This window comes from Hypanus sabinus, chromosome 12 (assembly GCF_030144855.1).
Source record: "Hypanus sabinus isolate sHypSab1 chromosome 12, sHypSab1.hap1, whole genome shotgun sequence".
NCBI classification, from domain to species: Eukaryota; Metazoa; Chordata; class Chondrichthyes; order Myliobatiformes; family Dasyatidae; genus Hypanus; species Hypanus sabinus.
The window spans coordinates 3699908-3721707 of NC_082717.1; the positions used below are offsets into that span (position 1 = coordinate 3699908).

The window sequence follows — 21800 nt, forward strand, 5'->3', positions numbered from 1 at the left end:
CTTCACTCCCTCTCTCATTCCCATTTTCTTCACTCTCGGTTCCCATTCCCTCCCGCAATCCAATACCCTTTCCTATTCCTTCCCTTCACTCCCCTATCCCCATTCCCATTCCTTTGCCCCCCCCCCCCCACAACTCGGCACACACAACCTCGTGGTTCTGCTGTTTACAACAGGAGTTGGACGAATCGTCCACAAAAGCAGGACCAGAGTTTGCACAATACATGGAGTCGTACTCAAAGATTGATTTTACTTGAAACTTTTGGAGCATTATGAAAGTAACCCGTTGGTATAGGTTTGGCGAGGCGTGACGATGAGTCAAGTGGCATGGTTAACTCACGCCACTTGACAAGTGAACTCTTGGTTGCCTTAAGAAATTCCGGTATCATTCTCCGGACTTTCGTAACTGCCTGTACCTCGGGCTCCAGTTAAAAGAGCTGAACTCCCGGCCCATTCAGAGCAAGCGGGACTGTCGAGTAGAGAGAGACAGGTTATATAGATAGATATAGAGTGATAGAGGCAGAGAGGGCGAGAGAAGGGAAGAGCGAGTGAGAGAGATACAGACACACACACACACACACACACACACACACACACACACACACACTCACACACTCTCAGATACACACACACCTCTATCCGATTAGTGAGAGTGGCCGGAGATGTGAGAGCTGATCGAACTGTGGCTGGAAAGGTGACTGAGAGCTCGACACAGTTGGCCGGAGAGGTGACCGGACAGCGCTCGGAGTGGCCGGAGAGGTGACCGGACAGCGCTCGGAGTGGCCGGAGAGGTGACCGGACAGCGCTCGGAGTGGCCGGAGAGGTGACCAGACACTGGCCAGGTCTTTGCTGGAGCCGGTGCACGATGCCCGGTGGAGAGAGGTGAGCCTGGGACAGCGTGCCCACCCCGACCCTCCCGCCTCCCCACATGCGGGTGCAGGGAAGCCGCGGTCTGAGATGGGTCCGGGCAGGTCCCCGAGCGCACACTCGCAGCTGATCCACAACGGCCCCTGCCCTGCCCCACACCACACCCCCAGTTCAGACAGTAGTCAGCAGGATAGGCAGCATCTTGTGTGTTGGAGGCTCCCTTGAACAAACCCTCAGCTTTCTAGACACCAGGTTTGTGTTGAAGCAGCCACCTATCCCACCCTCCGGGTCATTCCACCCCCTCAGAGTGCCCGGTCGGAGGAGGGGTCTGTCCTATTAGTGTGACCTCTTTACCCATTCTTTCCCACCCACGCCTGAATTCCAACCCCATATCCCCTTTCTCCCATGGCCCACAGTCCCACTTCCCCCTGGCTGCCCTCCCCCTCCCCTTTCTCCCATGGCCCACAGTCCCACTTCCCCTGCCCATCACCTCCCCCTGGCTGCCCTCCCCCTCCCCTTTCTCCCATGGGCCACAGTCCCACTTCCCCCTGGCTGCCCTCCCCCTCCCCTTTCTCCCATGGGCCACAGTCCCACTTCCCTCTGGCTGCCCTCCCCCTCCCCTTTCTCCCATGCCAAGTGAAGTTAAGTGAGGTTTATTGTCATTTAACTGCATACTGTACGGTATATAATGTACTGTATATACTGTATATAATGTACTGTATACTGTATTGTATATGGAAATGAGACAGTGCTTCTGCGGACCAGGGTGTAAAACACATAACCGAAGATAACTTATGAAGGTAAGGATAAAACCTACAGATGAATCACACATGAATAACAAACTGAAGTGCATTGATATTAAATATCGTGAGGTTGAGAACAGATTCACCAGTAACACACTGACTACCATGCAGCACGGAGTTCAGAGGCCTATTGGCCTGGGGGAAGAAATGGTTTCTCATCCTGACCGTTCTTGTCTTTCTGCATCGGAGTCTCCTGCCGGATGGTAGACAGTCAAAGAGGATGCTGGATGGACGGGTGGGATCCTGGATAATACCAAGGGCCCTGCTTATCCAGCGCTCCTGATAAATGTCCCTGATGCACGGTAGGGAGACCCCTATGATCCTCTCAGCTGTTCTCACAGTCCATTGTAAGGACTTCTGTTCTGCTGCTTCATTGCTTCTGGACCAGATGGAGATGCAACTTGTCAGGACGTCTGGACAGTGCTCCTGTAAAATGCCGTTGAGATGGTGGGGGGAGCCTTGCTTTCCTCAATCCTGATCAGGGGGGTGATGTTAAGGGACCAGGTGAGGTCAGTAGTAATGTCAACTCCTCTCCTGTCAGATTCCTTCCTCCAGCCCCATCATCTGCCAGTTTGTACACACTCCCACCCCTGCTTTCAGCTCCTCCCCCTGGCTGTCCTGATAGGTCGACTGGTTATTCCGCCCCACGGACGCTGCCTGACCAGTTGAGTCCTCCAGCATTGCTGCAGGGGTTAGCACAACACTTTCTAGCCCCAGTGGTTGCAGTTGAATTCTTGCTGCCGTCTGTGAGGAACCTGTCTGTTCTCCCCATGACTGCGGGAGTTCCCTCCAGGTGTTCGGGTTACGGATAGTAAGTTGTGGACGGGCCACGTTTGAGCCGGAATCATGGTGAAACTTGTGGGCAGTCTCCAGCATGTCCTTGGACTGTTGTGGTTGTTATACAAATGACACATTTTACTGTCTGTTTCGATGTACGTGTGACAAATAATTCTCCCTCCCTACCTGAGCCTCTTATCATGAGACACAGGAGCAGAATCAGGCCAATCAGCCCATCGAGTCTGCTGTGCCATTCCATCATACTGATTTATTATCCCTCTCAACCCTTCTCCCTGTAACCTTTGATGCCCTGACTAATCAAGAACCTCATAACTTCTGTTTTAAATCTACACAAAGACTTGGCCTCCACACCTCTCCTTGGCAACGAATTCTACAGATTCACCACCCCCAGCTAAAAAAGTCCATCCTCGTCTCTGCACTGAATGGACTACCCTCTGTTCTCGGGTTGTGTCTCCTGGTCCTAGACTTCCTCGCCATAGGAAACATCGTCTCCACATCCAGTCAATCGAGGCCTTTCAACATTCAGTAGGTTTCATTGAGATCTCCCCCTCCCCATTCTGCTAATCTCCAGCGAGTACAGGCCCAGAGCCATCAGATGTTAACCAGTTCATTCCCGGGATCCTTCATGTGATGGGTCCTCTCCAATGCCAGCACATCCTTTCTTAGATAAGGGGCCCAAAACTGCTCACAGTAGTCCAAGTGTGTGCTGACCATTGTCTTATAAAGCCTCAGCATCACATCCTTGTTTACCTTCTTAAACACACTCGCCTTCCACCCACCATGGGCACACAGTGTGTGCATCTACAGAACACACCATGCTTGCTCACCCAGTCTACTTAAACAGCACTTCCAAACTCACCACCACTCTGAAAATAATCTACACATTTATCCCTTCCACCACACGGTATGACTTCCCTACCAGATCGTCTATCTGCCACTCCTTTGCCCCCTTTCTTAATCTGTCCAAGTCCTTCTGTAGATTCCCTGCTTTCTCAGCACCATCTGCGGCTCCGCCTGTCTTCGTATCGTCCACAACCTCGAACACAAAGCCATCAATTCCATCATCCAAATCTTTAGTCTCAATTCAAGATTGTTTAATGCTATTTTCAGTACTCGAGGGTAAAGGAGGCTGAAATAATTTACTCTGGATCCAATGCTGTGCAAAAAAAATCCAGAAAAGATAAACTACACAATAATAATAAAAAAAACAATAAATATAAATACGTAAGATAACTTCTATATGGAGAGTTCTTGTATGTCCATAACGTGACGTTAGGTACAGGACTGTCTGTACATAAGGCGACTCTGACAGGAAATGATGAAGTAGTGGTGGTTGGGGATGTGGAGTTGTTGATAGGTCTTACTGCCTGGGGAAAGTAACTGTTTTTGAGTCTTGTAGTCCTGTGGATGCTATGGAGCCTCTTTCCTGATGGGTGTGGGACAAACAGTCTGTGAGCAGGGTGGGTGGAGTCCCTCAAGATGTTTCTGGCCCTTTTCCAGCACCTTTCTGCATGTCTGACCTTGATGGAGGTGAAGCTGGGCATATAACATGAAAAGAAGTGGTCCCCACAGCAGAGGGCCACGAGGGTGTGGAACGAGCTGCCAGCACAAGAGGTGCTTGCGAGCTCGATTTCAATATGGTACATGGATGGTAGGGGTATGGAAGACTGTGGTCTGGGTGCAGGTCGATGGGAGTAGGCAGCTTAAATGGTTCGGCATGGACTAGATGGGCCAAGGGGCCAGTTTCTGTGCTGTACTTTTCGATGACTCTAACGGACTATCTTGTACACCTCTATCAAGTCACTCATCACCCTCCCTCATTCCAAAGCATAAAACCCTGGCTCGCTCACCCTATCACAAGACAAATTATTTGTCCTTCACAAGTTTGTTATATTTATGTTAAAGGATTTGTGGCCACAAATCCACTGTTTATTGACAGTCTCATCTGTGACATGGGGGTGACGAACTGTGTTCCTGCTGTGCCACTGTGGCTGGAGTTGGTGCTGGGGCAGAGTGAGCAACTTTGCTTTCTATGCCATCCACACAGTCAGTGTCGCACGGTAGTTCAAGGGAAACAGTAATAATGCAGAGTGAAGTGTAACAGCGACAGCGAAAGTGCGTTTCAGGCAGGCAATAAGGTGCGAGGGCCATAGTGAGGTCAGGAATCCCTCTTGTTGTACAACACTCTGATAGCAGGGGGGCAGAAGCTGTGCATCAGCCTGATGGTGCGTACTTCCAGGCTTTTGTACTTTTGTCCGCTGGGAGGGGGGAGATGAGAGAACGCCTGGGGTGGGTGGGGTCTGCTTTACTGAGCATCGTAGACACTGTACGGAGGGGAGGCTGGTTCCTGCAGTGTGCTGAGCTGCGTGTCCACAACTCTCTGCAGGTCCGAGCATTTCGTTTGGATTCCGGGAGCAAGGATGGCTGATTCATGGACTGAAGCGAGGATGTCATCGGCCCAGGCTTCCGGAGCCTGGCACAGGTCAAACTCCGCCTGGGACAGGAGGTGGGTTCACCGCGAGTCTAGCAACCCCCTGCAGGAGCTCGACCGAGGGAAAGAAAGAGCCCGGGGAGAGGGAGAAGGGAGGGAGCTCAAGGCCGAGGGAAAGGGGGAGCCTGAGGCAGAGGGCGGGAGCCAAAGTGAAGGTCTGACCCCTTCGCCTGCTCCACCTGACCCCCTGCTCTCTACCCAGCAGGGCATCAGCCACAGTCGACCTGGACGAGATCACGGCTGCCTTGGTCCTCAGCAGCCTCTCCTGCAGTCCACGGGTTAACCTTTCGTACCCCGCACCAGAACCAGGTAGGACCATCGCCTCATTGCGGAATCTCCCTGTACACAGGGTTCGGTGCAAACACACGGGTGTGATCGGGTGTATTATGGATTCACATGTGTAGAGGGAGATTTGTGAAAGGGTTCTCCCTGTGACGTCACTAAAGATTACTGTTCAGCCTGATGTGTCACGTGTACACTGAAACACACAGTGAAACGCATCACTTGCCTCAACAACCTACACCGTCCGGGATGTGCTGGGGGCAGCCCGGAAGTGTTGTCATAATTCCAGCACCAACGTAGCCTGTCTGAACTTCCCAACTCCGTCTGTGGAATGTGGGAAGGAACCGGAGCACCCAGAGCAGAGGCACGCAGTCACAGGGAGAGTGGGCAGACTCCCGCAAAGTATGCAGTATCCAGCCCTGAGGTTTCTCTTCCCCAGGCAGCCACGGATAACCCTAATCCTAACCACCCCCCACACAAAGTCAACAACACCCCCCCAACCCCACATACTAAAAACAAATTGCATGAATGTCAGTAAGAGGGAGCGAGCTCCAAGGAGGGAGAACCACTCAAAGACAGGGGTCTTCCCTCGGGACAGCGGCAGGAATCGAACCACAATCACTGGTCCTGTCAGAGTGCGATGCTGACTGCGACACTGCTCTGCTACCCAAGTTTGCCCTGCCTGTTTCCACTTCCTCCCTCGTACCAGTGCAGAATCAGAATCAGGTTTATTAGTGCGGTCTTTCAGACCCCTGTAGCTCATCTCGATGGTAGTAACGTGTGTGTGAGTGTGTGTGTGTGAGTGTGAGTGTGGGTGTGAGTGTGGGTGTGTGTGTGTGTGTGTGAGTGTGTGTGTGAGTGTGTGTGTGAGTGTGTGTGTGAGTGTGGGTGTGAGAGTGTGTGTGTGCGAGTGTGTGTGCGAGTGTGTGCGCGCGAGTGAGCGCGTGAGTGTGTGTGCGTGAGTGTGAGTGTGTGGGTGTGAGTGTGGGTGTGAGTGTGGGTGTGAGAGTGTGTGTGTGCGAGTGTGTGTGCGAGTGTGTGCGCGCGAGTGAGCGCGTGAGTGTGTGTGCGTGAGTGTGAGTGTGTGCACGCGCTACTCGATGGTAGTAATGAGAAGAGGGCATGTCCCAGATGTTGATGGTCCAGAGGAGATTTCACTAGAATGATTCTGGAGTGAACGGATGAATGTATGAGAAGAGGACATGTCCCAGATGTTGACAGTCTAGAGGAGATTTCACTAGAATGATTCTGGAGTGAACGGATGAATGTATGAGAAGAGGACATGTCCCAGATGTTGACAGTCTAGAGGAGATTTCACTAGAATGATTCTGGAGTGAACGGATGAATGTATGAGAAGAGGACATGTCCCAGATGTTAATGGTCCAGAGGAGATTTCACTAGAATGATTCTGGAGTGAACGGATGAATGTATGAGAAGAGGACATGTCCCAGATGTTAATGGTCCAGAGGAGATTTCACTAGAATGATTCTGGAGTGAACGGATGAATGTATGAGAAGAGGGCATGTCCCAGATGTTGATGGTCCAGAGGAGATTTCACTAGAATGATTCTGGAGTGAACGGATGAATGTATGAGAAGAGGACATGTCCCAGATGTTGACAGTCTAGAGGAGATTTCACTAGAATGATTCTGGAGTGAACGGATGAATGTATGAGGAGTGTTTGATGTACTCATTGGAATTTGCAAGAATGAGGTGGGATCTCACTGAAACCTATCGAAAGTTGAAAGGACTGGACAGAGTGGATGTGAGGAGGATGCTTCCCTTGGTGGGAGTCTAGGACCCGAGGGCTCAGTGTTAAAACAGGGACACGCCCATTAAGAACAGAGATGAGGAGGAGTTTCTTTAGCAAGGGGGTAGTGAATCTGTGGAATTTCTTGTCATGGCTGTGTAGGTCAGGTGACTGCATGCATTAAATGCAGAGGCTGCTAGATTCTTGATTATTCAAGGGTTGAAAGCTTATGGGGAAAAGGGTGAAGAATGAGGTTGAGAGGGAAATGGGTCAGTCATGATGAAATGATGGGCAGACTCGATGAGCTCAGAAGCAGGACCTCCAGGGTAGTAATTTTTGGATAGTTGCCGGTGAGGGTAGAAACAGGGTGATTTGGCAGATAAATGTGTGGCTGAGAAGCTGGTGCAGGGGCCAGGGCTTCAGACTTGGATAATTGGGATCTCTTCCGGGAGAGGTATGACCTGTTCAAAAGTGACGGGTTGCACTTGAACCCGAGGGGGGCCAATATTCTCGCAGGCAGGTTTGTTAGAGCTGTTTAAACTAATCTGGAAAGGGGCTGGGAACTGGAGTGAAGGGACTCAGGACAGGACGGATGGTAAAAAAGCAAAGATAGCCGGCAGTCAGACTGTCAGGAAGGGGAGGCAGGTGATGGGACATAATTGCACCCAGCAGGGTGGGTATCAAATCACTAGGGATGCAGAATCAGAAAGGACAGCAAATACAGTACACAAGGTATGCACAGAGTATAACAAATAAGGTAGATGATCTTGTTGCAATATCACAGATTGCCAGGTATAATGTTACGGCCATCACTGAGTTGTGGCTGAAGAATGGTTGTAGTTGGGAGCTGAATGTCCAATATCACAGGTTATGTCGGAGGGACAGGAAGGTAGGAAGTGGGGGTAGTGTGGCTCTACTAGTAAAGAATAGAATCAAATCAGTAGAAAGATGTGACAAGATTGGAAGATGTTGCATCCTCGCGGGTTGAGTTAAAAAACTGCAGGGGTTAAAGAACCCTGATGGCAGTTATCTACAGGCCTCCCAACAGTGGCTGGGAGGTGGACCACAGGTTACAACAGGAAATAGAAAAGGCGAGTCAGAAGGGCAACGTTATGGTAGTTGTGGGAGATTTTAAGGTGCAGGTCAATTGGGAAATTTAGGTTGGTAATAGCTCGAGAGTGAGTTTGTTGAATGCCTAAGAGATAGCTTTTTAGAGCAGTTTGTCGTTGAGCCTATTAGGGGATCAGCTACACTGGATCGGGTGTTATGTAATGAACTGGAGGCAATTAGGGAGCTTAAGGTAAAAGAACACTTAGGAACCAGTGATCAACTGGTTCAACTTGAAATTTGATGGGAAGATGGGATGTAGCAGTATTTCAGTGGAGTAAGGGAAATTACAGTGGTATGAAAGATGAGTTGGCCAAAGTAAATTTTAAAAACTTACAGAGAGCAACTTAAAAAATCATTACAAGAGAAAAGATGAAATATAAAAGCAAGCTAGCAAATAATATTAAAGTAGATAGTAAAAGTTTTCTCAAGTTTCTTAAAAATATAAGAGAGATGAGAGTGGATATAGGATCGCTAGAAAATGAGGCAAGAGAAATAATAACGGGGGACAAGGAAATGCTGATGAACTAAATGAGTATTTCGCATCAGTCTTCACTGTGGAAGACACTAGCAGTATTCCTGATGTTGTAGTGTGTGAGGGAAGAGAAGTGAGTGCAGTTACTATTACAAGGGAGAAGGTGCTCAAAAAGCTGAAAGATCTAAAGGTACTAAGTCACTTGGACCAGAGGAACTGCACCCTAGGGTTCTAAAAGAGTGAGCATTAGAGATTGTGGTGGCATTAGAAATGATCTTTCAAAAATCATTGGTGCCAGAGGACTGGAAAATTGCAAATGTCACTCCATTCATTAAGAATGGAGGAATGCAGCAGAAAGGAAATTATAGACCTGTTAGCCTGACCTCAGTGGTTGGGAAGATGTTAGTCAATTGTTAAAGATGAGGTGATGGAGTACTTGGTGATACAGGACCAGATAGTAGAAAGTCAGTATGGTTTCCTTCAGGGAAAATCCTGCTTGACGAACTTATTGGAATTCTTTGAGGAGATTACAAGTTGGGTAGATAAAGGGGATGCAGTGGATGTTGTATATTTGGATTTTCAGAAGGCCTTTGACAACGTGCCACTCATGAGGCTGCTTACCAAGTTAAGAGCTCATGGTATCACTGGAAACTTACTAACATGGTTAAAACATTGGCTGATTGGTAGGAGGAAGCGAGTGGGAATAAAAGGATTGTTTTCTGGTTGGCTGCCAGTAACTAGTGGTGTTCTGCAGGGGTCGGTGTTGGGACCATTTCTTTTTATGCAGTATATAAATGATATAGATGATGGAATAGATGGCTTTGTTGCCAAGTTTGCAGATGATACGAAGGTTGGTGGGGGGCAGGTAGTGTTGAGGAAAGAGGTAGGATGCAGAAAAACTTAGACAGATTCGGAGAATGGGCAAAACAATGGCAAATGAAATACAATGTAGGAAAATACATGAACATGCACTTTGGTAGTAGAAATAAATGTGTGGACTATTTTCTAAACGGGGAGAAAATCCAGGATCTGAAATGCACAGGGACTTGGGAGTCTTTGAGCAGAACACACTGAAGGTTAACTTGCAGGTTGAGTTGGTGGTGAGGAAGGCAAATGCAATGTGAGCATTCATTTCAAGATGTCTAGAATACAAGAGCAGGGATGTGATGCTGAGGCTTTATAAGACACTGGTGAGGCCTCACCTTGGGTACTGTGAACAGTTTTGGGCCCCTCATCTTAGAAAACATGTGCTGAAAGGATGTTTCCCATGGTGGGAGAGTCTAGGACAAGAGGACACAGCCTCAGGAGAGAGGGGCGCCCTTTCAAAACAGAGATGTTTTCTATATGTTTTCTATAACTTCTATAGCCTAGGGTGGTAAATCTGTGGAATTTGTTGCCACGTGCAGCTGTGGAGGCCGGGTCATTGGGTGTATTTAAGGCAGAGATTGATAGGTTTTTGATTGGACGTGGCATCAAAGGTTATGGGGAGAAGGTTGGGGAGTGGGGCTGAGGATGGGAAGAAGGTTCTGCCTTGGTTCAGTGGCGGAGTGGACTCGATAGGCCAGATGGCCTCAGGCAGCTCATGTCTTCTCGGCTGACTGGTCTAATTCTGCTACCAGGTCTTGTGGTCTTATTGTCATTGACATATGTCATGAAATGTGTTGTTTTCTCAGCAGCAGTACAGTGTAAGGTATGAAAAATATTTCTACAAGTTACAATAAATAATAATTCATTAATTAGTGCAAAAAAAAAAGAGCAAAAGTAGTGACATTGACAGCTGAGACATCTGATGGCAGCTCTTCCCGGATCACTGAGTGCCTGCCTTCCCCCTCACTGGCAGTAAGGAGAAGATGGCATCTCTTCGATGGTGAGGGTCCTTCCTGATGGGTACTCCCTTCTCAAGCTGATTACAGACACACTGGGCTGAAGGAACTGTGTCCATTTCACGTGCTGTTCCCGTGTTCTCTCACAGGCATCCCTCTACACGTGTAAATGTGTTTTGCTCATTGGTTCATTCCTGTTGCTATCTGCCCATCCAATCGATGCCTTGAACCGAGTGCGGAATAGAGAGTGACGTGTACAGGCAAGGGGCGGTGCAGGCAGACAACAAGGTGCAAGGACCGTGACAAGACAGATGGCAAAAAACAATCTATTTATTTCGAGATACAGCGAGGAGCTGGCCTTCCTGACCCACCGAGTTGCATCCATTGATTTTAACCCTAACCTCATCACAGGACAACTCGCAGTGACTACTTCACCTACTTTGGACTGTGGGAGGAAACCAGAGCACGTGGTGGAAACCCTCGTGCACTCGAGAAGGAACGCGTAAAGTTGCTCAGCGAGGTCGCTGGGATTGAACTCCGAGCTCCGACGCCCCAGGCTGTAATGGAGTCAAGCTGAGTGCCAGGTTACCGTTACAGCCATGGAGAGTTCATCTTTTTTGGGGATTGGTTTATCAATGTCACTACCGAGGTCCAGAGAAATAGTTCTGCACGTCATCCACACAGATCAATGCACCACAAAATGAACTGAGGTAGAACAAGGGAAGCAATACCTGACTGCAGAATGAAGTGTAACAGTCACAGAGAGAGACAAAAAGGTGCAACTTCGTAATGGGGTCAAGAGTCTATCTTATTGTAATGGGAACTTCTGGTTTAAGATAGCACAGCTGAAGACGAGTGACAACGTACTAGTGGTTCCTAAAACAAGAAATACAAATAAATAAATCATTAATAAGAATTTATCTTTTTATAAAAAAAAGTAAGAAACTGCAACCAATATAGAGGTGAGTGAAGATGGAGCTGAGTCAGGTCGAAGTGTGTGTGTGGGAGTGAGATCGAGGCATGCTTGAGACGGTTTCTGAGCCAGAGTGGAGAAAGGTCAGAGCCAAGGAGATTTGAATCCCATCCACCTGAGAGTGGAGTTTGATCAATCTACGTGCCAGGCTGCTTTGGAAAGGTCGTTATGGCGACGAGACCCAGGTCCAGAGTGTGTAGATGCGACAGGGCCGGGGTGTTAGAGCTCGGAATGACTTGATGTTTGGGCCAGGTGGATTGAACAGGCCAGGTGTTGGATCCAGAGGCGAGGCTGAGGGTTGGGCTAGTTCCGCCTGCTCCTCCACGAAATTTATTCCGCTCTTCACTGGGCCAGGGCTGTGGGCCTGCTTGGCTGCTTCGAGCTTCATATCTGCTGTGGTGGTCAGAGTGAGGGAGAGCGCAGACACACACTGGGCCAGGGCTGTGGTGGTCAGAGTGAGGGAGAGCGCAGACACACACTGGGCCAGGGCTGTGGTGGTCAGTGAGAGGGAGAGCGCAGACACACACTGGGCCAGGGCTGTGGTGGTCAGTGAGAGGGAGAGCGCAAACACACACTGGGCCAGGGCTGTGGTGGTCAGTGAGAGGGAGAGCGCAGACACACACTGGGCCAGGGCTGTGGTGGTCAGTGAGAGGGAGAGCGCAGACACACACTGGGCCAGGGCTGTGGTGGTCAGTGAGAGGGAGAGCGCAGACACACACTGGGCCAGGGCTGTGGTGGTCAGTGAGAGGGAGAGCGCAAACACACACTGGGCCAGGGCTGTGGTGGTCAGTGAGAGGGAGAGCGCAGACACACACTGGACCAGGGCTGTGGGCCTGCTTGGCTGCCCTGGGCTTCACATCTGATGACTCACTTTATTTCTAAATGATATTCGCCTACTTCGATCGTTTGCCTGATTTGTTTTTTCTGCACATTGGGTGTTTGTTGGTCTTTTTTAACGGGTTATTTCAGTTCGTGTTTGGTGGCTGCCTGTAAGGAGACAAATCTTAAGGTTGTGTAACGTTTGCCTACTCTGATAACGAGTGCACTTTGAACTTTGAACTTCAGGGGATCATTCAATAGACTGTCCTTCACCCTGGTTGTCATGTACTCGATGTCCTCTACCCGACACACTAGTGTTTTCACATTAGAGCCGATCACACTCGCACTGCCTGTGGACACATGCGTGTGCCCTGCATTTGAGCAGGTGTAGGAGGTGCAAATCTGTCTGTTCAATTCATCTGCAGTGGTGGGAGACTCCAGGAAGAGATTGGGAAGTGGGAACAGCAGCGACTGTGGGACTGGTGACTCCTCTTCCCCGTCACCCCCTCCGCTCAGCAAGCCCATCACCACCGCCCCCCGACGGGACGGGGTTAATCTGCGTGACCCGCGACCTCCGTCGCCCGAGGAGTCGGAGCCTCGCAAGTGTAGAGGACGGACTGCTGGCCGGACACAGAGTGGGGTACGTGGGTCGGATTTGGGGGCGGGGGCGGGCGCAGGGACAAGAATGAGAGCAGAGCAGAAATCGGGGAAACAAGCAGTGGTTGTAACGGAACAGGGAGATGGAGTGGGCGTGAGACCGGAATGAGCAGTGGGGGCACTGAGTGAGGAGACAGGGGATGGAGTGTGTGGGGGGGCAGGAAGTGGGGGCAAATGAGGAGTGGGAGTAACAGAGCGGGAAGGTGGAGTTGGGGACAGGAAGTGGGTGGTGAGGAGTGGGAGGCTCCTCAGGAAGGCAGGGTGGATGGGGGTGGCTGAGGCTTTATGAGACAGTGGTGAGGCCTCGCCTTGAGTACTGTCAATAGTTTTGTCCCTCATCTTAGAAACGATGTGCTGGCATTGGAGAGGGTCCAGAGGAGGTTCACAAGGAAGATCCAAGGAATGAAGGGGTTATCATACGAGGAATGTTTGATGGCCCTGGGGCTGTACTCACTGGAATTCAGAAGGATGAGGGGGATCTCATTGAAACCTTTCGAATGTTGAAAGGCCCAGACAGAGTAGATGTGGAAAGGATGTTTCCCATGGTGGGGGAGTCCAGGACAAGAGGGCACAGCCTCAGGATAGAGGGGCGTCCATTTAAAACATATGGAGATATGGAGGAAGACTTTTGCTGGAGAACAGTGACTTTGTGGAATTTATTACCACAGGCTGCTGTGGAGGCCGGGTCGTTGCGTGAATTTAAGGCAGAGATTGACGGGTTCTTGACGACATGGCATCAAAGGTTACAGGGAGAAGGCCGTGCAGTGGGGCTGAGGAGGGGATAAAAGGATCAGCCAAGATTTAAAGGGGGTGCAGGCTCGATGGGCCAAAAGGCCTGGTTCTGCTCTTCTGTTCTTACGGTCTAATGACCCCATGCTTGTCCTCTCCCTCCAGAACTCGGTGAAGCCATCGTATCGCTGTATGTGGCCTTGCTGTGACAAAAGTCTCTCATCGACTGTGGGAATACGGAGACACATACGGACCATCCACCTCTGGTATGGCACACCTCTGGAATCAGCTGCGCACCGTCGTAGATCTGGGTTAGGGGACTGGTAAAGCAATGGTCAGACACAGAGTGAAGCTCCCTCCACACCGTCCCATCACACACTCCCTGGGTCAGACACAGAGTGAATCTCCCTCCACACTGTCCTATCACTCACTCCCGGGGTCAGACACTGAGTGAATCTCCCTCCACACCGTCCCATCACACACTCCCTGGGTCAGACACAGAGTGAATCTCCCTCCACACTGTCGTATCACTCACTCCCGGGGTCAGACACTGAGTGAATCTCCCTCCACACCGTCCCATCACACACTCCCGGGGTCAGACACAGAGTGAAACTCCCTCCACACCGTCCCATCACACACTCCCGGGGTCAGACACAGAGTGAATCTCCCTCCACACTGTCCTATCACTCACTCCCGGGGTCAGACACAGTGCAAATCTCACTCCACACTGTCCTATCACTTACTCCCGGGGTCAGACACAGTGCAAATCTCCCTCCGCTCAGTCCTATCACACACACCAGTGGTGAGACACAGAGTGAAGCTCCCTCCACACCGTCCCATCACACACTCCCGGGGTCAGACACAGAGTGACCCTCCCTCCACACCGTCCCATCACACACTCCCTGGGTCAGACACAGAGTGAATCTCCCTCCACACTGTCCTATCACTCACTCCCGGGGTCAGACACAGTGCAAATCTCCCTCCACACTGTCCTATCACTTACTCCCGGGGTCAGACACAGTGCAAATCTCCCTCCGCTCAGTCCTATCACACACACCAGTGGTGAGACACAGAGTGAAGCTCCCTCCACAATGTCCCATCACACAGTCCCGGGGTCAGACACAGAGTGAATCTCCCTCCACACCGTCCCATCACACACTCCCGGGGTCAGACACAGAGTGACCCTCCCTCCACACCATCCCCTCACATACTCCCGGGGTCGGACACAGAGTGAATCTCCCTCCACACCGTCCCATCACACACTCCCGGGGTCAGACACAGAGTGAATCTCCCTCCACACTGTCCTATCACTCACTCCCGGGGTCAGACACTGAGTGAATCTCTCTCCACACCGTCCCATCACACACTCCCTGGGTCAGACACAGAGTGAAACTCCCTCCACACTATCCCATCACACACTCCCGGGGTCGGACACAGAGTGAATCTCCCTCCACACCGTCCCATCACACACTCCCGGGGTCAGACACAGAGTGAATCTCCCTCCACACTGTCCTATCACTCACTCCCGGGGTCAGACACTGAGTGAATCTCTCTCCACACCGTCCCATCACACACTCCCTGGGTCAGACACAGAGTGAAACTCCCTCCACACTGTCCCATCACAGACTCCCGGGGTCAGACACAATGCAAATCTCCCTCCGCTCAGTCCTATCACACACACCAGTGGTGAGACACAGAGTGAAGCTCCCTCCACACCGTCCCATCACACACTCCCGGGGTCAGACACAGAGTGAATCTCCCTCCACACCGTCCCATCACACACTTCCGGGGTCAGACACAGAGTGAATCTCCCTCCACACTGTCCTATCACTCACTCCCGGGGTCAGACACAGTGCAAATCTCCCTCCACACCGTCCCATCACACACTCCCGGGGTCAGACACAGAGTGACCCTCCCTCCACACCATCCCCTCACATACTCCCGGGGTCGGACATAGAGTGAATCTCCCTCCACACCGTCCCATCACACACTCCCGAGGTCAGACAGAGTGAAGCTCCCTCCACACCGTCCCATCACACACTCCCTGGGTCAGACACAGAGTGAATCTCCCTCCACACTGTCCTATCACTCACTCCCGGGGTCAGACACAGTGCAAATCTCCCTCCACACCGTCCCATCACACACTCCCGGGGTCAGACAGAGTGAAGCTCCCTCCACACCGTCCCATCACACACTCCCTGGGTCAGACACAGAGTGAATCTCCCTCCACACTGTCCTATCACTCACTCCCGGGGTCAGACACTGAGTGAATCTCCCTCCACACCGTCCCAACACACACTCCCGGGGTCAGACACAGAGTGAAGCTCCCACTGCACTGTCCCATCACACACTCCCGGGGTTAAACACAGAGTGAATCTCCCTCCACACCGTCCCATCACACACTCCCGGGGTTAGACACAGAGTGAAACTCCCTCCACACCGTCCCATCACACACTCCCGGGGTCAGACACAGAGTGAATCTCCCTCCACACCGTCCCATCGCACACTCCCTGGGTCAGACACAGAGTGCATCTCTCTCCACACCTTCCCATCACACACTCCCGGGGTCAGACACAGAGTGCATCTCTCTCCACACCGTCCCATCACACACTCCCGGGGTCAGACACACAGTGAATCTCCCTCTACACTGTCCCATCACACACTCCCGGGGTCAGACATGGAGTGAAGCTCTGACCATTCTGACCCAGCACACGCTCTCACAATCAGATGCAGAGTTAAACTACCTCTAAACTGTGTGGTGGGATGAGGAGGAGGCTGTAGTTGCTTGGGATGGTGTGCGTGTGTGTGTGCGTATGTGTGCGTGTGTGTGTGCGTATGTGTGCGTGTGTGTGTGCGTATGTGTGCGTGTGTGTGTGCGTGTGTGTGTGCGTATGTGTGCGTGTGTGTGTGCGTATGTGTGTGTGTGTGTGCGTATGCATCCTCACCACCCTCACTGCCTGGGCGAGGGAAATGGAATGTTTGACATTCCACATGGTCTTTGGGGATTGGGAAGCAGAAGCTGACCTGGGTGAAGGCACATCCCCCCCCGCCATCCGAACAGCCCGAGTGTGACTGGACTTCCTCTCCTGTTCCTGCCCTCTTTCCCTGTCTAGTTCAGAACATAGACCAGGACAGTCCCCCCCTCCTCCCCATCCGAACAGCCCGAGTGTGACTGGACTTCCTCTCCTGTTCCTGCCCTCTTTCCCTGTCTAGTTCAGAACAGTCTCTTTGGCCCACAGTGTTGTTAAGCTAGTAATCCGATTTCCAACTGCCTACACAATGTTCGTATTCTCCATTTTTCTCTCATTCATCTTATTTAAGCTTCTCTTAAATGTTGTTGATGTATCTGGCTCTATCACCACCCCAGACAGAGCATTCCAGACACCCACCACTCTCTGTGTCAAGAAGACTCACCCCTTTGAAATTACCCCCCTCACCTTAGATGCACGCCCTCTGCTACTGGGCATTACAACCCTGGGAAAGGGTACTATCTGTCTATTCCATCCCTCCCATCACCTCCCTCACCTTCACCACTCACTCCAGAGAAAGCAACCCGTGGTGAGGACCGTCAGACGGAAGCGTTTGTCCAGTCTCTTGTTATAACACGACCCTCGAATCCAGGCAGCATCCTTGCAGACCTCCTCTGCACTCTCTCCAAAGCCTGGACACCCTTCCTAATGATGGGCTGACCAGAACTTCATGCAACCGAACTAGAGTTCATAAGTCTTCCCAACACTTGAAACACAAGAGATTCTGCGGGGCAACACACACCAAATGCAGGAGGAACTCAGCAGATCAGGCGGCATCTGTGGAAATGAGTACACAGTTACTGTTTTGGGCAGATATGGATGCTGACTGAAATGTAGACTGCTTATTCATCTCTCCTCCAGTGTGTGTGCTCAACACTCGACCTCAGTTCACATTTGCTTCATTATTCTATCAACCGATGCAGCCAATACCTGACTTTTCTCTAAATAATATATTCCTGACTGGCTGTGGGTTGCAGACCTTGTCGGCCTGGGGTTAGTGATCTCCTGACACAGCCACAGACTGAGGACACAGGGCATCGACTCGAGTGAAATGCTCAGCTGTGTCTCCCCCGAGTGGCAGAGCCGGGTATTGCAGAGCCCGCCGCGTGTCCCATTCATGTAGACTGACAGGGGCTATTAGGATCAGATTTATTATCCCAGATGACGTGAAATTTGTTCTTTTGCAGCAACAGTACAGTGAAAAGTCATAAAATTACTAAAAATCACAAAGCTTGGGGTGGCAATGTAGCATAATGCCACGAGTGCTGTTTGTTTCTTGTCACTGTCTATAACGCGTATTCACGTTCTCCCCGGGACCACATGAGTTTCTTCCGGGTTTCCTCCTTAGGATGTACAAGTTAGGAGGTCAGTTGGTTACGTGGGTGTAATTAATTAGTTGGGACTCTGAACAGCCTCAGAGTAACGAGTTGGCCGTTTGGGGCAGAGAGGCAGAGAAATTCCAGAGTGTGAAGGGTGGTGGGTTTTGGAATTCAAGGTCAAGTTTGTTGTCATATGACTGTACATATGAGAGTACGGTAAACAGCTTTCTGCCCTGGTGACGAGACCCCAGTGGTGACAGGGTATCCATCAGTCTCACAGCCCGAGGGAAGAAGCCGTTACCCAGCTCTCGATGGTGTTCACTATCCTCTTTAGGGTTTGCGGTCCAGTGCCTTCCATACCACACAATGACGCAGCCAGACAGGACTCTCTGGATGATGTACCTGTAGGAAGTTGCAATTAATCTAGCATTTCTCCCCCCACTGGGCTGTGCTCTGTCCCCAAAATGGAGATCCGCATATTTCTGGACATTGTGGGAATCAGAAATCGGGGTTTATGGTCACTGTCATATGTCGTGAATTTTGTTCTTTTGTGGCAGCAGTACAATGCAATATGTAAACATCACAATAAATTGCAATCAGAAATAGATAAAAATAAGTAAATAGTGCAAAAAGAGAGCAAAATATAGAGGTAGTGTACATGGTTCACTGTCCATTCAGAAATCTGATGGCAGATGGGAAGAAGCTGTTGCTAAGATGCTGAATCTTTGTCTTTAGGCTCCTGTGCCTGCCTCCTGATGGTGGTAATGAGAAAAGGGCATGTCCTGGGCATGGGGGGGGCCATTAGTGATGCTACTTTCTTGAGGCATCGGCTTTTGATAGCGGGGAGGCCAGTGGCCAAGTTTGCAACTTCCAGCACCTTTTCCCGGCCCTGTGATGCCACCAGTCAGAATGAAAAAAGAAGCGATTGCTTGGAATACGTATAAGAACTTCGGTAACACTATCAATTTAATAGCGTTAATTCGACTGACTAATGATAATGTCAGAGGAGACCATTTAGAAGGTACTCATTGCATGTATTCAATAAACGGAAGAAAGTTATATTTATACAGGTCCTTAAAATTTTTGGTAATTGTAATACCAAGATAAATAAAGTTATTTTTAGCAATACTAAAAGGAATTTGATCATATTGATCCAAGTAATTATTAATAGGAAATAACTCACTTTTGTGAAAATTTAATTTATATTCAGAAAAACTACTAAATTCAGAAAATATAGATAACATAGCAGGAATAGATTTCTTAGGATCTGAAATATAAACTAACAAGTCATCTGCATACAACAAAACCTTATGCACTTTATCTCCTCTCTTAATACCTAGAACCTTCTTGGAGTCCTGAAGAGCAATAGCAAGAGTTTCTAGAGCCAGGTTGAATAACAGTGGACTAAGAGGGCAACCCTGCCGGATACCTCTGTATAAGCCTAAAATAAGGCGATTTTTGATTGTACTGCCACCATAGGAGCTTGATAGATCAGCTTAATCCAGGAAATAAAACCTGGACCAAAATTGAATCTTTCTAAAACCTTGAATAAATAAGACCATTCTACCCTATCAAAGGCTTTCTCTGCGTCAAGGGAAACAATACATTTGGGTTCTTCAGATGGAGAGGAATGAATAATGTTCAATAATCTCTGAATATTAAAAAATTCATATCTATTCTTAGTAAATCCAGTTTGATCCTTAGAAATAACCTTGCGTAAACCATTCTCAAGCCTGTTAGCCAAAATCTCAGAAAGAATTTTAGAATCCACATTTAATAAGGAAATTGGTCTGTAAGAGGTACATTCAGATAAATCATCTTCTTTTTTGAAAATTAATGAAATTGATGCCTCATAGAAAGTTTTCAGGAGGGTCCCAGAAGATATAGAATCAGTGAAAATTTGGCATAAATGAGGTGTAAGTATTTCAGCAAATGTCTTAAAAAAATTCTACAGTAAATCCATCTGGTCCCAGAGTTTTACCTGATTGAAAAGAGGATATAGTTCTTGCTATTTCCTGTCATTTAATAGGTGCATCTAATGTATTAATATCTTGAATAGAAATGTTGGGTATATTCAATCTTTGCAAGAATCTATTCTTAAAAGTAATGTTGTCTAGAAAGTCAGATTTATAAAGATTAGAGTAAAAATCAAAAATACCTTATTAATTTCCTGACAATCTGACGTTTCAGTTCTATCATTTCTTCGTATTTTCAAAATCTGCCTTCTAGCCATTGTTGCTTTAAGTTGAGTGGCCAACAATTTACCTGACTTATCTCCATGTATATAAAATTGACTTAGATTTCAAAAGTTGCTGCTCAATGGGAAAAGTCAAAAGCAGATCATGCTGTGTTTGAAGTTTCACCCTTATATAGATCTTCACTAGGTGTTACTTAATAAACTTTATCTATTTCTTTAATCCTGTTAGTAATCACTAAAAGCTTCACTTTAGTTTTCCTTCTTAAAGCTACTGAATGTGAAATTATCTGTCCCCTGAGAAAAGATTTCATTGCATCCCAAATAACCAAATTTGACATACCTTCAGTTGTATTTAACTCAAAAATAGAGACATTTGCTCTTTAATAAAACTTACAATTGCTGAATCATGCAGCAGTGTAGCATTAAATCTCCACTGAGTTGCATTCCGTATATTATCAGGGAACTTCAGTTTTAGTTTCGTGGGTCATGATCCAAAAATACAATTGCATCATACGCACAGTCAGCAACAAAAGACACCAATCGTGTATCCAACAAAAAATAATCAATTCTTGAATATTTATGATGTACATGTGAAAAAAAAAGAAAAATCCTTATCTCTAAGATGGAGAAATCTCCAAATATCGACCAAACCATATTCTAGTAAAAAATAATTAATGCAGGACACAGCCTTAATTAGGGAGCCATGGATTGGTTGATGACCTATCAATTGACGGATTGACACTACATTTAAGGTCACCGCCCATGATCAACTTATATACATTTAAATTCGGTAATGCAGAGGATAAACTTTTTTAAAAAATTCAGTGCTACCTACATTAGGTGCGCGCGCACACACACACACCCTTTTGACCACAAAACAAACCAGTAACAATTAAGTATCATCCAATTTAATCAGTGACAGTATTAAAATGTACAAAAGGGATTTTAAAACTAATTAAAATATTTGGTCATTTCGGGTTGGATTTGGTGTTTGGTGTGGGGATTTGGGATTGGGGTTGGATTTAGGGTTTAGTGTGGGGATTTGGGATTGGGGTTGGATTTGGGGTTTAGTGTGGGGATTTGGGATTGGGGTTGGATTTAGGGTTTAGTGTGGGGATTTGGGATTGGGGTTGGATTTGGTGTTTAGTGTGGGGATCTGGGATTGGGGTTGGATTTGGTGTTTAGTGTGGGGATTTGGGACTGGGGTTGGATTTGGTGTTTAGTGTGGGGATCTGGGATTGGGGTTGGATTTGGTGTTTAGTGTGGGGATCTGGGATTGGGGTTGGATTTGGTGTTTAGTGCGGGGATCTGGGATTGGGGTTGGATTTGCAGTTTAGTGCGGGGATCTGGGATTGGGGTTGGATTTGCAGTTTAGTGTGGGGATCTGGGATTGGGGTTGGATTTGGGGTTTAGTGTGGGGATTTGGGATTGGGGTTGGTTTTGGGGTTGGATTTGGGGTTTAGTGTGGGGATTTGGGACTGGGGTTGGATTTGGGGTTTAGTGTGGGGATTTGGGATTGGGGTTGGATTTGGGGTTTAGTGTGGGGATTTGGATTGGGGTTGGATTTGGGGTTTAGTGTGGGGATTTGGGATTGGGGTTGGATTTGGGGTTTAGTGTGGGGATCTGGGATTGGGGTTGGATTTGGTGTTTAGTGGGGATTTGGGATTGGGGTTGGATTTGGGGTT

The 21800-nt window shown here is 48.8% G+C and overlaps 1 protein-coding gene across 4 annotated transcripts in view; it reads left to right on the forward strand.

Moving 5' to 3' along the window:
• Positions 1–147: 147 nt before the first annotated feature.
• LOC132402571 (zinc finger protein 395-like) overlaps positions 148–21800 on the forward strand; it is a 33808-nt gene continuing 12155 nt past the window's right edge. The window contains exons 1-6 of one of the 4 annotated variants that reach the window (XM_059985454.1): positions 148–724; positions 789–879; positions 4852–4971; positions 5159–5265; positions 12610–12824; positions 13736–13836. In XM_059985454.1, coding sequence (XP_059841437.1) covers positions 863–879; positions 4852–4971; positions 5159–5265; positions 12610–12824; positions 13736–13836 — 560 coding nt within the window. In that variant the 5' untranslated portion in view covers positions 148–724; positions 789–862. Of the gene's footprint in view, positions 880–4851; positions 4972–5158; positions 5266–12609; positions 12825–13735; positions 13837–21800 lie in introns of all 4 variants that reach the window. The other 3 variants (XM_059985453.1, XM_059985452.1, XM_059985455.1) reach the window with 3 other exon arrangements.